The sequence below is a fragment of the Procambarus clarkii genome, chromosome 16, assembly GCF_040958095.1.
Source record: "Procambarus clarkii isolate CNS0578487 chromosome 16, FALCON_Pclarkii_2.0, whole genome shotgun sequence".
Lineage (NCBI taxonomy): Eukaryota > Metazoa > Arthropoda > Malacostraca > Decapoda > Cambaridae > Procambarus > Procambarus clarkii.
In genome coordinates, this window is record NC_091165.1 from 17,678,251 (window position 1) to 17,694,345 (window position 16,095).

The following is a 16,095-nucleotide window of genomic DNA, read 5'->3' on the forward strand; positions in this document are numbered from 1 at the left end:
CGGACGAATCGGAACGTCCCAATACATGTCCCGGAGGTCCAGAGACACTATCCAAGCACCCAGCTTCAACAGAGGCCGGACCTGGGACATAGTAATCATCCGAAAAGTGGGGCAAAAGACTCAAGTGTTCAGACGGGACAAGTCCAGAATGAACCGCAAGTCCGCAGTCCCATTTCAGGACCAGGAACAGACTGGAAACCCACCTGAGGAACATTGTCGTTTCGACCACGCCCAAGCGTACCGACCGCCCAACACCACTGTAGGCCATCGGAAACGACCCAAAAAAGCTCATGAATCGTGAAACCAGGAGTGAGTGAACAGAGCGAGCCCCCCCCCCATCGCCCTGTCAATGGGGTGAACCGCGAAAGGGCCAACGCCCCTTACGAGAACCTGACTTATGCACAGAGCAAACACTGCGCCGACCAGACAAAGACGGGTCCGAAGGTTTTGCCGACCCAGAAACTGGAACCAGCTGCCTACCATGACAAGAGGAACGTCATGGTAGGAACTTCTGGGATGAACCCCCCCCCCAGACCCCCAAAGGATCAACAAGTCTGACAACAGACAACATCTAGAAGATGCTGCTTGCAGAAACTGGCCAAACCTCAGACTCCGCAAACAACAAGGGACAATATGGCGATTAAAACCAAACAGCCAGGCAGATTCCAACAAGGAAGCGAGCACCACCTGCCGACATGCGAGACGTAAAGTGAAAACTGTGACACCGCATCCTGCAGGATTGGCGCAAACTGCTCAAGCTGTGCAGACGACACACGCGCTGCCGAGACCAAGGCACCAGATCCAGGAACCACCCCAAGCGCCTCCACATCCTTGTGGAAGGTGGCCCCATGCCCCAAGGGCAGTACTTACTGGGCACCTAGGGAAGGTAGCCCCTAGGCGCATGCAGCTCGAATACTGTAGAATTACTCCTGGCCTGTGCACCCACAAGGAACAGTCCCCACACCACTAGGTACAGAGCTGGAGACAAAACAGGAGCACATGACTTCAGCTTATCACATCAGCCTCAGAACTGGGGTTTTGGGTAGCCAGCACGAGGGGTTTGGGGCTCCCCCTTCACCCTCCCGGGAAGAGAGGAGCTGCACAAACGGCGATGTGATGACGTCATGCTCGTTTATAGGGGGGAGTTCCGTCCACTTAGCTCGGCTTTCAGTAGCAATTTCTTAACCAGAATAGGGGTTTGTTTTGGGATGCTTACCTTTCTGGGTGCCTGACCCGGTTGATGGCAGATATAGAATGTTTCCAACCACATGGGGTTTCTATAGGCCATTGTTCCTCGTGCCTCTCTGAGGGGGCCAGGTTCTGGCTTGGTCTCCAGTAGGCCTAAGAACTCCATTCATACTGACTGATGCCAAAGTCTAACATAGCCATATCAGCCTGGATAAGCTCCGGGAAGCCGAAGGGGTTCCCACCCCCCCCAGAAAAATAAGTAATAGAAACAAAATTAGAATATGAAGCAGTTGTATGGTGTACATATCTAAAAAAGAACAAGAACTAACCTTTAGTTACAGATTGAAGGTCCAGTGGAACTTTTGGAGGTAGGATGCCAAGGCTAGAATTAGCTGAGGGACTTTGGTACAACCAGTCTTCCACCAAACAGAGCTGTGGATAATGACTCACCAACAATTTCACCAGAGGGGAAAACAGACCTGTAAAAATAAAACACTGATTTTAATAAATTGTCATTTCTTCGTGGTGCCCTTAATAGCTCATCAAGCTAAGAACTACTCCAGCCCAGCCAAGCCTTAGGAAGTTGCACCAGACTTTTCAAACTCATTCTTGCTTACTGGAAGTCTGGACCAGAATCTGGCTCTCTTTATGAGGCAATGGGAGCTTGGGGATCAGAGAACAATATGAAACCGAAAAAAACCCAGTGTTGAATGTAATGAAATGCCATTTTTTTGGGTGAGCCCAGGAGGATCCCTGGAGCTATAAGTCTAATATTAATTATATTAGTCCACACCGCACATCTCATGATGAAGATGGGATCACTGGCTGCAACCGACAGCCCAAGGCCAGAGGGTGGCTCCCAGACACAACTGCTGAGGACCAGGAATGGTCATGAGATAACGGGCAGCCAGGACCCTGTACGACCTCAAAAACCCCTGTGCCCTAACATCAGCCAAAGATATGATCCCAAACACAGTCGCAAGAGCCGCAAACCTCTGAACATCATGGGCACGAGGATAGCCGAAGGAGACCTGAGAAACCTGAGCCCCGGAACAGGGAACGAGCGACATTGGATCAACCCAAAGTGGGCCCCCCCGGACTCAGAACCCGAGGTGCCCAGGTATGACGTAAAGACGCAACCAGACACAAAACATGATGCACCCTCGGTCTGACCAACTAAGCAGCAAAAACCCACGGACCCCTCTGGAAGTCTGCCGCCCCAATCTCTGCCGTAAAAGAAGGAGACAACTACAAACAAACAAAACGTCCACCAGGACAAAGAGATCAGGAAGCTCACCAAACCAACCTCCAGAGGCCAAAGCCAACAAAAGAAAGCTTACGGAAAGCAAACATGAACCGAAGGGACCACTAGAAACCAAACCAACCTCCAGAGGCCAAAGCCAACAAAAGAAAGCTTACGGAAAGCAAACATGAACCGAAGGGACCACTAGAAACCAAGGGGAATAGAGAAAAGAGAGCATCTGGTCCAAAGACCAGGACAACACAGGCGATGCATGGGCAGGCCGGAGGTGGAAAAATGCATGAGAAAGCTAATGGAAGAGAGCAGAAGTGACATCCACCCCAAGCGCAATCTGGAGGAACTCCACCAGCACTGCACCAGTAGCACTGCACCCCCGGCCTGACCAATCAAGCATCAACGACCTAAGGCTCCCTCTGGAACGCAGTCGTCTAATTCATGGCTAGAAAAGAAGAAGACGGCTGCAAGTGAACAAAACGCCCCCCAGGACCAAAAGAGCAGAAACCCCTGCGCCAGAGGAGAGCATGAAGCTCGCCCACCCGACCCCCAGAGGCCAATGCCAACAGGAAAAGAGCCTTGAAAAAACAATCCGAAACAGAAGGGGCCACAACAAACTGAGAAGAGAGAAACGAGAGCACCTGGTCCAAGGACCAGGACGGCTCAGGTGGCGCACGAGACAGCTTGCGGAATGGAGCAGAAGTAACATCAACACCGAAAGCAAGCTGAAGCGGCTCCGCCAATGCTGCACAATACAAGGCATAAGATGACGGTCCTGGAATAACCAAGAAAGAAAGGACAAGACAACCTTATCAGAGACCAAAGAACACCTACACAGTGATAGGAAAAAATGGAAGGACCGCAAGGTAACTTCATACTGCCGCCAAGATGAAGTATACAGGTGGGAGACCAACAACAAAGCCACCTGCGCACCATACAAGTACAGTAATGATAAACTCGAGTCAAAAACTCCAGACGCGAAGACTCGAGGAGAAGACCGAACCACCCTCTTACTGGACTGGCCCAGTCTGCTGAAAGGGGCAGAGACGCGGGAAGACCCTTGGGTTCGGACACCGAGCAAGCAGCGCCTGAAACCAAGGCTGGGCAGACCGCCAAGACTGAATCTGGGAGGGAACCAGATCGGATTTCCTCCAGTTCACCAGGAACCCAAATCCGGCGAGGTGGGAAAGAACAAAGTCCCTGGCTAGCAGACACGCGGACCGGCTGGGAGCCCAAACCAGTCAGTCGTTGAGGTAGGCCAGAACCCGCACACCTAAAAGACGCAGCCGGGCCACCACGACCTGAGTAAGGCAATTAAACACTCAAGGCGTCAGATTCAAGCTGAAGGACAGGCAACGAAAGCGGTAAGCTTGACGCCCCACAACAAAACCGAGCCAGTCCCTGAACACCGGATGAACCGGAACGTGCCAATACGCGTCCTTGAGGTAAAGGGACACCATCCAAGCGCCCAGCTCGAAGAGAAGACAGACCTGGGATAGAGTAGTCATCCTGAAGGAGGGGCAAAAAACCAACGGGTTCAGACGGGACAAGTCCAGAATGAACAGGAGGTCTGGGAACAGGCGGGAAACCCACGGGAGGGACGAAGTCGTTTCGACCACGCCCAAGCAAACCCACTCCGAGATGACTTGACAGAGCGCAGGAGAGGAGGCCTGCCTCGCAAGCCCCAAACCCCCCGAGGGAGGAGAAGCCGCCCAACGCCACTACAGGACGCACGAAACGACCCGAAAAGCCCACATATCGTGGGATTATGTGCAAGAGAATAGCGCTAGCCTCCCCCTCCCCCCCATTGCCCCGTCAACGGGGCGAACCGCAAAAGGGCTGACACACCTTACGAAAACCTAAACGGCACACAGGGCGAGCCCCACGCCGAGTAGAAACAGATGGAACTGAAGGCTTCGCCAGCCCCGAATCTGACACCACTGGCCTACCACGACGGACCGAACCCCGAGTTCTGGAACTTTATGGGAAGACCTCCCACGATCCCCCCAGAGAACCAACAAGTTCGACATCGGCCTACAACTAATCGAAGCCACCTGCAGATACTGCACCACAGCAGACTCTGCAAACAACAACGGACAAAAAGGAGAAGATAACCTAAGTGCTAGGGCCCAAGCAGATTCCAAGGAAGAAGCAAGCACCGCGTGCCGTACACACGAAGCGAGAAGCATAAAACCGCGAAACCGCATCCTTCAGGATCGGCGCAAACAGCTTCAACAAAGCAGACGACGACTGCACAGCAGCGAGCAATGCACTCGAACCCGTGGTGGCCCTCCTGTGCTCCCACATCAAAATAAAGCCAATCTGAGGATAGCTTGAGAAGGGAAAAGAAAATGCAGAGCTGCAGCCAGCAGACCCTGAGTACGCAAATCTTCCGCCACCAAAGCAGCCGAAAGGGAAGGAACCTGAACATGAATCTGCATAACGCCCACCTCCCGCGGAAAGGCAGGAGCGAACAAACACGCACTGAGGTGCTCAAATTCGCCGCCCAGGAAAACCTGTAACGCAGTAGGAACCTCCCGCCACTCAAGCGTGTGGGACCGACAGAACATGCGCCAAACCTCCAACAAAAGAGAGGGCAGTCTGCCAACCAGGACGACTCCAGAACCTCATAACGAATCCAGTACGGACAAACTGAACTGTACACGAAGGAGCGCGGATCCATCACGAAGGCATAATCCGGGTCGCATAGGAGGTAAGCTGCAATGGCCACCGGCAAATCCTTTGACGGAAAGTGGGAGGCCAAAAACCTCTGGAAAGATGGAACTGAAGAACCCACAGGATCACGGAACCGAGCCCAGGGAGGGGTAGACACCAAATCCAATTCGTAAGAGGAGGGATCGAAAGAGAACCCCTCACCCTGTAACACTAAGCCCTGCTCAGAGTGTAGAAAACCCAGGCGGAGTCCAACGAGGCCCAAGGCCCCCAAGTTAACCCCTCCTCTGCCCCAAGAACCCCACCGAGGGGACCCGGGGTCGAGCCGTCCTCCAAATCTCCCGCCCCTAAAGAAGAAGCGGGAGCAGCCGCAAAAGCAGGAACAAAGGGGGCCCACTGGTCAGACCCAGAAGCTCCGGCAGGAAGACCAAGCTCGAATGACACCGCCACAACCCCAGAAGGGGACTCCCCCGAGACCGCACGAATCTCGACACCAACTAAACCTTGCTCCGACCCAGAAACCCTCAGATGTTTCGGGGCTGGGAAGCAAGGGGGAAGGAACCGAATGTACAACAGAAGGGGAAGGACTAAGAGGGGCAGACGGAACAAGAGCAGAAGTGACCCCCACCCCCAAGTCCGGGTCCCTATAACCAAAATAGGGCAGTCTCGGGGCATCCGGGGCCGCTAGTAACCTAGTGCGTTGCAGCAACCTAAACCTAGCATGCAATGCGGCTGCTGCCTGCACCCTCATATCAGTATCACAGACGTGGGTGAACTGGAGCACAAACAGACAACAAACGTCGCACGACTCCGGGTCAAAGGAATCACCAACCCAACAGGCAGCATGGCAGATGCAAAACTGGTAAATGTCACCCTGAGACAAGGGGACAGAGCAACCTTCAACCTCGCAAGACGCGAGGGGGGGACCCAGGGGTCACAGCCATCGGGCCACGTAGCCCCTACGGGGTTTCCCAGGGGCCCTTACCCTTGGTGTCACGCTAAGGGAAGCCCAGGCAGGGTACTGCAAACTGACGCCCAAGTCTACCAAACAAACCTCTAAAAGCTAAACCCCCGGGATGTGTCCACTCACGGGGGCCTAGCAGGAGACGTCACCAAAACAATATAAAAACGTAAATCTCGACCAGGGAAGGGAATAACAGGGGAGACCCTCTCACCAGGCAGAAAACAAAAACAATAGAAAAACCCACACAAGAGGAGAATGTACCCGGGCGGAACAGAGCCAGCCGCTATAATGTTAGATGACTAGCTGTGCAGTACCCTGCGCCCCTACCAGTGACGAAAAACACCCCCTACCCAGGGCCTCACAAGGGCCAGAAAACCCCAGCAGACCTCAAGGGTGGCCCAGTACTGAGCAGTACCACGGGAGCAGATCCCAAGGTGACTTGTGGAAGGAGGCCCCAAGGGCAGTACTTACCGGGCACCAAGGGGAAAGGCAGCCTTAGGGCGCATGCAGCCCGAGTACCTTGGAATATCACTCCTGGCTCACACACAACTCCTGGAGAGACAGCCCACTGCCACCAGATACAGAACTGAGACAAAAGGAATTCTGGAGCCAGAGGCACATGATGACACCAGACCCATCATCCAAGAACTAGTATTGGGTCGCCGGCGCGAGAGGTCTGGGGCTCCCCCTTCCCTCTCCCGGGGAGGGGGAAAGGGTTGCGCAGACGGCAGCGTGTGGCAACATGGTGGACGTCATGCTCGTTTGCTAATTTTCGTTTGGGGAGTTCTGTCTACTTGTTTGCCTTTCGGTAGCAATAGTTTTACCAGAATAGGGGTTTGTTTTGGGGCACCTACCTTTCTGTGGCAGACATAGAATGCTCCCAACCACAGGGGCAGGGGGGTGGTTTCTATAGGCCATTGCTCCTTGTGCCTCTTCTGAGGGGGCCCCGGTTTTGGCTCGTTGTTTGGCTTTCCCCAGAAAAATTGTGGACATTGGTGAAAGTAACTGGTATTACCATTGGACAATATATTTGCATGATATATAGCAAAATAGAGCATAATAACATACTTACTCATTATTATTTGTGTTATTATGTATTACTCAGCAATGCTATAAAGGCACCAGCTGCATAGTCCACTTTGTGGGTAATTCTAACTAATATTCTTCTTTGTGCATCGGACAGGTGCTTGCATCTCTTTATTACTGCATTATCCCTCAGTTCTAGTTAATAGGAGCTATTCCCCTTATCAACAAAATGTTCTTCTTTTAAAAGAAAACTGCTCTAAAATCCATTTCTGAAAATATTGGGATGAAAGTCAATCTAGACAAACTTTTTTGCCGAGTGGCTCACTCGTTACTCGAAATGCTCGATGGAGCCGCTCGTCACTTTGAGGTTTCACTGTATTAGACTTTGGCATCAGTTAATGTGCATGGAGTTCTAGGCCTACAGAGGAGAACAATGGCACAAGTAACTGGAATAGAAAGAAGAGCCAGAGGCACATGACCTGCTAGTATCACATCAGCCAAGAACTGCCGGTTGGAGCACAGGCGCGAGGGCCTGGGACTTCCCCTTCCCCCTTCCAGGTAGATGGAGGGGGGGGGGAGAGGTTTGTGCAGTGTTATGATCTCAGGCTGCAGGAGAAATGAGTCTCCCACTGAAAGTTATTCTGCCAGGCCTGACCTAACTAAGAGGTTAAGGAGATATAGACTTGGATATTTATATGGTGAACACTCGATTGAATTTGATAAATAGAATAAGAGTAAGGGCAGTGAATAAGAATATAAATAAATGGACCGGTCATGAGATGTGGAGAATTTACTGGGGGTGCGAGGCTCACCTTCTGAGGACGGTGACCTCACTTGAGCACCAGAAATCGTGAGGGGAAGTCACTCTCCGTTGAGCTCCTGTTAGAGAAGAACCCCCTGGTTGATATACCTTCTACAGGAAGCAAGTGTGCAGACTGTTTCAGCTGTGGAATCAGTCTGAAAACATGTGGGCTCAAGTCCTGGACAGCAGGAAGAGTTGTGAAGCCGTCCTGAAACATTTTTGTGAGTAGCCGTGTGAGCGCCCTGGTCAAGCGTCAGCGAGTGAGTGCCCTCGCAGGAAACAATTTTGTGGTAAGCACATTTTAACCAGTTAACAGTGATTGCCTTTAGTTGGTCGTGTGCCCAGCGGCCGTAGCAAGTGTTTATTGATATGTTAGGCAAATTTTATTGAATTTGAATACCGACTCGACGCCTAGAGGCCAACGCCAACAGAAAAAGAGCCTCAGAGAAACAATCCCGAACCGAAGGGCCACAACAAACTGTGGAGAAGAAAAGAAAAAAAAAAAAGAGTACACTGTCCTAAATACCAGGACGGCGCAGACTGCGCATGAGCAGGCCAGAGGTGAACCACGCACTGAGACAGCTTGTGAAACGGCACAGACGTAACACCAATACCGAAAGCAAGCTGAAGGTGCTCTGCCAGCACTGCAGGATACGAGGGGACAGTATAGGGCAAGATGACGGCCCCGAATCTCCACAAGAGAAGGATACGACCACACCAACCAACGTAGCTACCAAAGAATGGACAGAAGGAAAAGGAAGGACCACCATAAAACCCCCACATTGCCGCCAAGAAGAAGCACGCAGGTGGGACACCTTGAACGAAACCTGTCCACCAACAGAAGGCGAGAGACTCGAGGAAGAACCGAACCAGCACCCTCATGAGCCAATCGAGCCTAGGAAGAGGCAGAGCCGCAAGAAGATCTTGGGTGCAACCACGGAGCCAGTAGAGCCGGAAACCCAAGCCAGCAAAGGAGGAGATGGAACGCCTGCCGTACAGAAAAACTTCCCAACGCCAGCGAGACTACCAGGAGATCGGAAGACGACAGCCCCAACGCGAAACACCAGAGAAGAGACACCATGAGACTGGAAAATGCCAACAGGCAAGGGAAGCCAGGGAAGGCACAAACAAAACACACAACAATGTGTAGTAAATGGAATGAAAGGTACAAAGGCATGCCACCCGACTAGTACCTGAACCAAGGAGTACGAGTGACAAGGACAAGATCACCACATTCCAGATTCGCAAAGGAATCAATAGAGTAGAGAAAGATCGACTACAGGACCCCAGGGGCACACGCACCAGGGGACACCGGTGGAAGGAGAGCTCAATGAGCCAGAGAAACGCCGGAAAGAAGGAAGCAGTGGCAGAGAAGGAGACAAACGGAACGCATGAGGAAGCAATGTGGTGGTGGATGACACCACACACAGCTACCAGCGGAGACACAAGAGAGCCCAGCAGGCACAGGATCCCTCACATCAGCGAATGACAGATGAGAAGCGGGACCAAAAAGCCAGAGCTCAACTCCCACAAACACAACTAGGGAAGCACAGAGAAACCAATGTATACGGAAGGGTTAAGCCAAGCACTGCAAGACGGGCCAAACAAAACTCCACAACCAATCCCCAACATGCAACCACAGTAAGAAAACTGCAGCAAAATGTCACCTCACAACATCCTGACACAGTAATATGAACCCCATAACATACACCCCCACCATCATACCTTGTAAACTGGCGGAGGTGGGGCCCAGTGCCAGACTCAAGCATGGGCTGTATATGCATAAGAGTGGAACGGGATGGGTACAAATAGGAGCTGCCTCGTACGGCCCAAGAGGCCTGCTGCAGTCACCTGTGTTCTGATGTTCGTATATTCGTAGCCAAGAATCACAAACCAGCACCCAGCTGAAAGAGACACCAGACCGCAGAAACTCACCTGTAGAATGTAGGCCCGAACGTGTCACAACACAACATAGCCGAGAAGATGTTGGGAGCACCGCCAGTGAAAGAAGGCAAAGCTGCACATGCAGGAGAAGAGTAGGAGAGAGACGAAGGTAGAGCCCCACACCCATACACAGGGAAAACCCGGCATTCTCCCCATAGTGGCAAACCAGAACACCCCCAGTAGCCACAGGGCACGGACTGGAGAATTGAGAAGAGTGAGAGGCGAAGCACCCGAGAGAAAGGACGCAGAACACCAGCACACGTGCACACTGCCCACACCAAAACAAACCACCATGGCACATGCGCAGGCAGGGATGCCAGATGTGAGTCGCGAGCTGATGAAAAAACACAAAATTGACTAGAAAACTAGACCCTCGAAACCCCACCCCGACCCCACAGATGAAAAGGATCTGAATGCAGGGAGGAAGGGGGGTGGACTACACTAAACCACAACAGGGAAAAGACAAGGGGGCGAGGAAGGAACAAAACCGAAGCAACCAACACCCCCAAGCCCCATCACAACAACCAAAACTGGGGCAGCCTCGGGGCTTCCGGGGAGCAAACAACCCAGCGTATTGTCACCACCTGAACTCAGTGTGCAACGCCCGTGTTGCCTGCACCCGCATAGTCAGCATAAGACCGGGTAACCGAGTCACAAACAAGCAATGAAACTCGCAGGACTCTGTGTCGAAGGTGTCACCGACCCCACAGGCAGCAGACGGAGGCAGAACCGTGAGGGTCACCCAGAATCAAGGGGACCGAGCAACCCTCGAACTCGCACGAAGCGAGGGGGGAAACTCCGGGAACACATCCATCGGACCCACGCGCCCCCCCAAGGGGATTCCCAGGGTCCTGAGCGTTTAATGTAACTCACGCCCAGGTAATCCCAGGCAGGGTACTGCTAACCAGCACCCAAGTATACCAAATAACCTTCTAAAAACTGAACCCTAGGGACGTGTACACTCACGGGGACCCAGCAGGGGGAACCACCGGAAGAAGGAAGAGTACTCAGAACACAGGAGGCAAGAACCAAGGCAGATCCCCCCCCCCCCCACCAGGCAGACAAAAACTGCAAGAGGACAGAGAACCCAGGCGGAACAGAGCCAGCCGCTATGATTGGTAATAATAAGCTACGCAGTACCCCGTGCCCCTACCAGCGCAAAACTGCCCCCACCCTAAGGCGAACAAGGGAGACAGAATACCCCAGCACACAAAGGGCGGCCAAAAACCAAGCAGTAAATGGCCTAGCACAGGCAGAACCCAAGGAACTTGTGGAAGGTAACCCCAAGCCCCAAAGGCAGTACTTACTAGGGCACCTAGGGAAGGAAACCCTAGGTGCATGCAGCCCGAGTACTGGAGAATCACTCCCAGGCTCACACACCACCTAGCAGACAGTCACCACACACTAGGTACAGTGCTGAAACAACCACCAGAGCCGGAGCACACAACCATTGCCTCTAGCATCAGCCCTAGAACTGATGGGTGGATAGCCGGCATGGGGGGTCTGAGGCTCCCTTTCCCCCTCCCAGGGAGGGGGGAGCTGTGCAGACAGCGGCGCGGTGACATGTGACGTCATACTCGTTTGCCTCATTTCTCTTAGGGGAGTTCTATCCACTTGTTTGGCTTTTGGTAGCAATATTTTCAAAAGAATAGGAGTTTGTTTTGGGATGCTTACCTTTCTGGGTGCCTCACCCGGATCGATGGCAGACATAGAATGCTTCCAACCTCACGGGGGTGTCTATAGGCCAATACTTCCCCATGCCTCTCATGACGGGGCCAGGTTCTGGCTCGTGGTCCCCGGAAGACCTACAGAACTCCATACACATGACTGATACCAAAGTCTGACATTAGCATGTCAGCCTAGTAAACTCCAAGAAGCCAAGTGGGAGCAGTAGTTTACACCAAGTTTCTCTTCGGGCTCCCACCAGAAACTTCTCTGTAAACAGTCTGAGGCAAGATACAGAGGCCCGAGGAACTCCATGCCAATGCCTCCACATGCAAAGTTACACGAATACCACTAAGGTCCATGATAAGGCTGCTATTGGAGTTGTACTATTGGTCCTTGTTTACGAACACACTTGGGTGGCCATGCATTTCATTTCTTTTGGGTGATGACGTGTGGTTTGAACTGGTTTCCATTTTTTTATTTTTTTTATTTTTTAGCTCTTGGCTACCCTTGCTATTTCCCCATCTTTGTGTAACAGGCCTTGGTGGCAGTCAGTGGTAGTTACCTAGTAGTGGTTAGGTTAGGTCACAGCTTGGTAATCTCTGTGTTACCCGGTCACACCTAAGGAAATGTTGCTGGGTTTATGGAAAGCACTTCTGTCTTCACTTTGAACTAAATAAAATATTCTCCAGTGCTTCTGTAGCCTAACTACAGAATTTGACCTAATGACAGAATGACCTAACAAATTTAGTTTTAAAAATGTTTGTAGCAAGTAGGATCTAGCCTTAGAGTGCAGCCTGAGTATCATAGCTAAGAAACACTTTTATTACTGTAATGAGAAAACAATAAATACTAGTATTGTACTAAACAAATTCAGATATATTTCTACTGAATATACAATATGTGGCATGACACGTGGTAATATAATGGTCTGTTTCATTTTTAGCACATATATGTAGAGTAATGGCAATCCTTCACTAAGGAACTGCAGAATCTAAATCATCTGGAAGTCACATTGAATACCACTTCCAACCAGTGCAGCAAGACCTTAAGATATGCTAAATTAATTTGGACAAAAACTATTTTTAAGTATTTTCTAACAAAACAGCACATGGAATTATTGGCTTTATAACAAATACAGTGGTACCTCAGTTTAAGAGTTTAATTCAGTTCCTGGAGACAACTCATAATCCGAAGCTAATTTTCCCATAAGAAATAATGGGAAATGAATTAATCTGTTCCTGACTACCCAAAAACCTCACTTCAAACTAAATTTGATACCTAATTCATCTAAATAAACCTACAAAACTATGTTCAAGTTATTACTTACCCTTGCTGATGACTGGTGTTGGCGTATGGAAGATGGTGAGGAGGAGGGAGGAGGAGAGGTGTTACTGTTTGGAAGGGGAGTCCCCTTCCATTATAACATGAGGCAGTGAGGACTTCACTGGTGTGTACTCTCTGGCACGTTTTGCCTGCATACCACTAGGACTTCTTTGTCTTACTAAGAATCTGTCTAGAGACACTTGTTTTTCCCTACATTTTAACACTTGTCTGTAGTAAGACATCACATTGTCATTTAAAAGGTCAATGCAACGGCCTGCTACAGCTTTATCTGGGAGAGTTTTTTCAACAAAACTTTGCAGTTCTTCCCATACTTCACACATTTTCTGAATCAAGAAGGGACATTCTCTACTGCCTCTACTCACAGCTATTTTCTTAGGTTGAACCTTACCAATGGCTTTCTTGAGACCCATGGCAAGATATATAATAACTTTTATGCTCAAATGGCCAATAAAAAAAAAAAAAACTAAGTCCTTGTGAAGAATTCAGGCGGGATAGTCACTGGGCACGAGACACTGGTAAACTGAGGCGCGATCGCCATGCCACCACGCACTAGTCGGCCTGTACGTATATCAACACCCTCGTGTTCCGAGGCAGCCCTCGCCTTCCTAGGCAAATTTTCCAAGCACATCCTGCTCGTATTCCGAAAAACTCGTATACAGGGACACTCGTATTCTGAGGTACCACTGAATAAATATCTGTCTATATAATTTATACTGTAATCATACCACATCTTTTATTTTAAATACTGTATATCATTAATATTTTATTAAAAATTATATAGCATATATCATTGATAATAAAAGCTAGTGAAAAGTGATACACAATGAAGTTCAACACACCTGCGTATAGTCTTTGTTCCTTTTGTGCATGTGAAAGCAAATATCTGATGGGCAACTGCGCAAACAAGTGAGGGGAATATGAGTGAACTCGTCGGTTGTTTACAAGCAGCTGGTGCGTGTTGTTGAGGCGTACATCTTCATACAACAGCAAGTAGTACAACAGCAACAACTGAGAAGTCATCACTGAAGCAACAGGCACACTGGAATGATAAAAGAATGATTTTTTGATTGGTATGAATTCAAGGGGGCAGATGAAATGCCATCAACAAAAAATTATTAAAACCCATTTATTAGCAATGCTTTTATTTACAATGAAACCTTTCACTATAATCTCAGACCAAAACAAAAATCATTGCCTTGTAAAGCATTCCATTTCCCTCAAACAATCTTAACAATACACTCACTACACAGTGGCTCAAGGAACACTCCTTCACTAGCCTTGGGAATCTCCCAAGCATCACTACACAGTGGCTCAAGGAACACTCCTCCACTAGTCTTAGAAATCTCCTAAGCATCACTACACAGTGGCTCAAGGAACACTCCTCCACTAGTCTTGAGGAATCTCCCAAGCATCACTTCACAGTGGCTCAAGGAACACTCCTCCACTAGTCTTGGGGAAACTCCCATGCATTATTCAAAATTATTCAAAATACATACTTGGAGGCATTTTAAAACTAACATATCCAAATAATACATAACTAAATCAAACATACTGTATTTATATAACAGCATAAGACTAAAACATAGCCACATCCAATACAAGACAACAATATTACACTATAATAATATTCTGTTTAAGTTAAATAAAGCATCATGCTTGTGTGTGATGACCTACTTAGTATCATGGGAAGATGAGTGAGATGCCAACTGAGCTGGCGCAGTGTATCCACAGGACTGGTGGAGGATGGACAAAGGCCTTTCTAGCAACACAGATTTTCTTGTCGATAAACTTCTAAAGGGTGCTGCTGACCTTGATGCAACTGTTGTCGAATTCTGCCAATTGAAGAATATTGTAAATTAGTTAAGATACATCAAATCAGTACAATGTATAGTACAGCATATAGTAACATACCTTCTCACTTGCTGTAAGGAATTATCAACAAGTGAACACACACAACATAAATACAGTTCAGTGAAACCTCAATAGAATGGACTGCAGTAAAGCAGAACCTTTGGTGGTCTCAGCAAGGAAAAGAGACCACCAAAGGTCTTTTCTGATTTAATGGAAAAGGGAGTCTGCAAAACCAAGGCACCTCAATACATTGGCAAGACTTGGTCTTGCCAATGAGGTCATCTGACAATAAGAGTATATTTTTTAAAATTAGGTCACCTATTTTTTAAGTTGTGTCATCCCCCTAAGGTTAACAGTTCAATTATGCTAGGAGATATAAGATATATTAAGTCTTTGTTAGTGACTATTATACCATCCACTGTAAACAACAATAATTTACTTTCTTTTGTGGTGTAAGAGGAACTAAACAGGAAGATCACATTATCTACAGATAATATAGCAGACATTGCGAGCCCTTTCGTGGACTTTTCATCCTATAGGGCTTGGTTAAGCTTAGGCATGTCCTCAAGTCCCTTTGTTTATGCAGCTGTGTGGCTCGCTGTTCTATGGTGGCATGTGTGGTGCCAGAACCCTGAGGTGTTGTTGCGTATCCTCATTCATATTACTGCTGTCATCAGGTGTGGATTCCGTTTGGGAACTCTTCATCTTCTTTGGCATTTGCTGGAATTGCTCAATTCTACGTTGAATCTTTCAGGTATTCCTGTAGGTACTGTGCTAGCCTGTATCAAGACTTTTGTGTACTGTTCCAATGAGCATTTGAGTTGTATGTTGGCCTCATTCTTTGTAACTTGGTACCCTTTCCAGTTTGTGGCTTGGCTTTGGGCTAAGGGTCTGCTTAGCAATTTTTATTATTATCGTGGCTTGGGCCTCTACGATTTCCACCATAGCCTGCCATTTTCTTCCCCCATCCATAATTGAGAAGAATTTGACTGGGTGCAACAGAATCATGCTGTGCATGCAAAGCCTACACTCACTATACAGTGATTCAAGGAACACTCCTCCGCTAGTTATCTTGAGGTTTCTTGAGATGATTTCGGGGCTTAGCGTCCCCGCGGCCTGGTCCTTGACCAGGCCGCCTTTTTGTTACACACCCCCAAGAAGCAGCCCATAGCAGCTGTCTAACTCCCAGGTACCTATTTACTGCTAGGTGAACAGGAGCATCAGAGTGAAAGAAACTCAGCCCATTTGTTTCCGCCTCTTCTGGGGTTCGAACCCAGAACCTCAGGACTACGAATCCGAAGCGCTGTCCACTCAGCTGTCAGGCCCATGAATTGGGTATCTCATTGGGCCCATATTCCCTATCTCATTGGGCCTGGCCCA

At 49.3% G+C, this 16,095-nt stretch overlaps 1 protein-coding gene across 2 annotated transcripts in view; it reads right to left on the reverse strand.

The window, feature by feature from the left end:
- Positions 1-16,095, reverse strand: part of IntS2 (integrator complex subunit 2) — a 96,451-nt gene that overhangs the window by 32,026 nt on the left and 48,330 nt on the right. For both annotated transcript variants that reach the window (XM_045745558.2, XM_045745559.2), the window contains exons 11-13: positions 14,539-14,696; positions 13,704-13,903; positions 1,518-1,667 (exon numbers count right to left, since the gene is read on the reverse strand). In XM_045745558.2, coding sequence (XP_045601514.2) covers positions 1,518-1,667; positions 13,704-13,903; positions 14,539-14,696 — 508 coding nt within the window. The remainder of the gene's footprint in view (positions 1-1,517; positions 1,668-13,703; positions 13,904-14,538; positions 14,697-16,095) is intronic.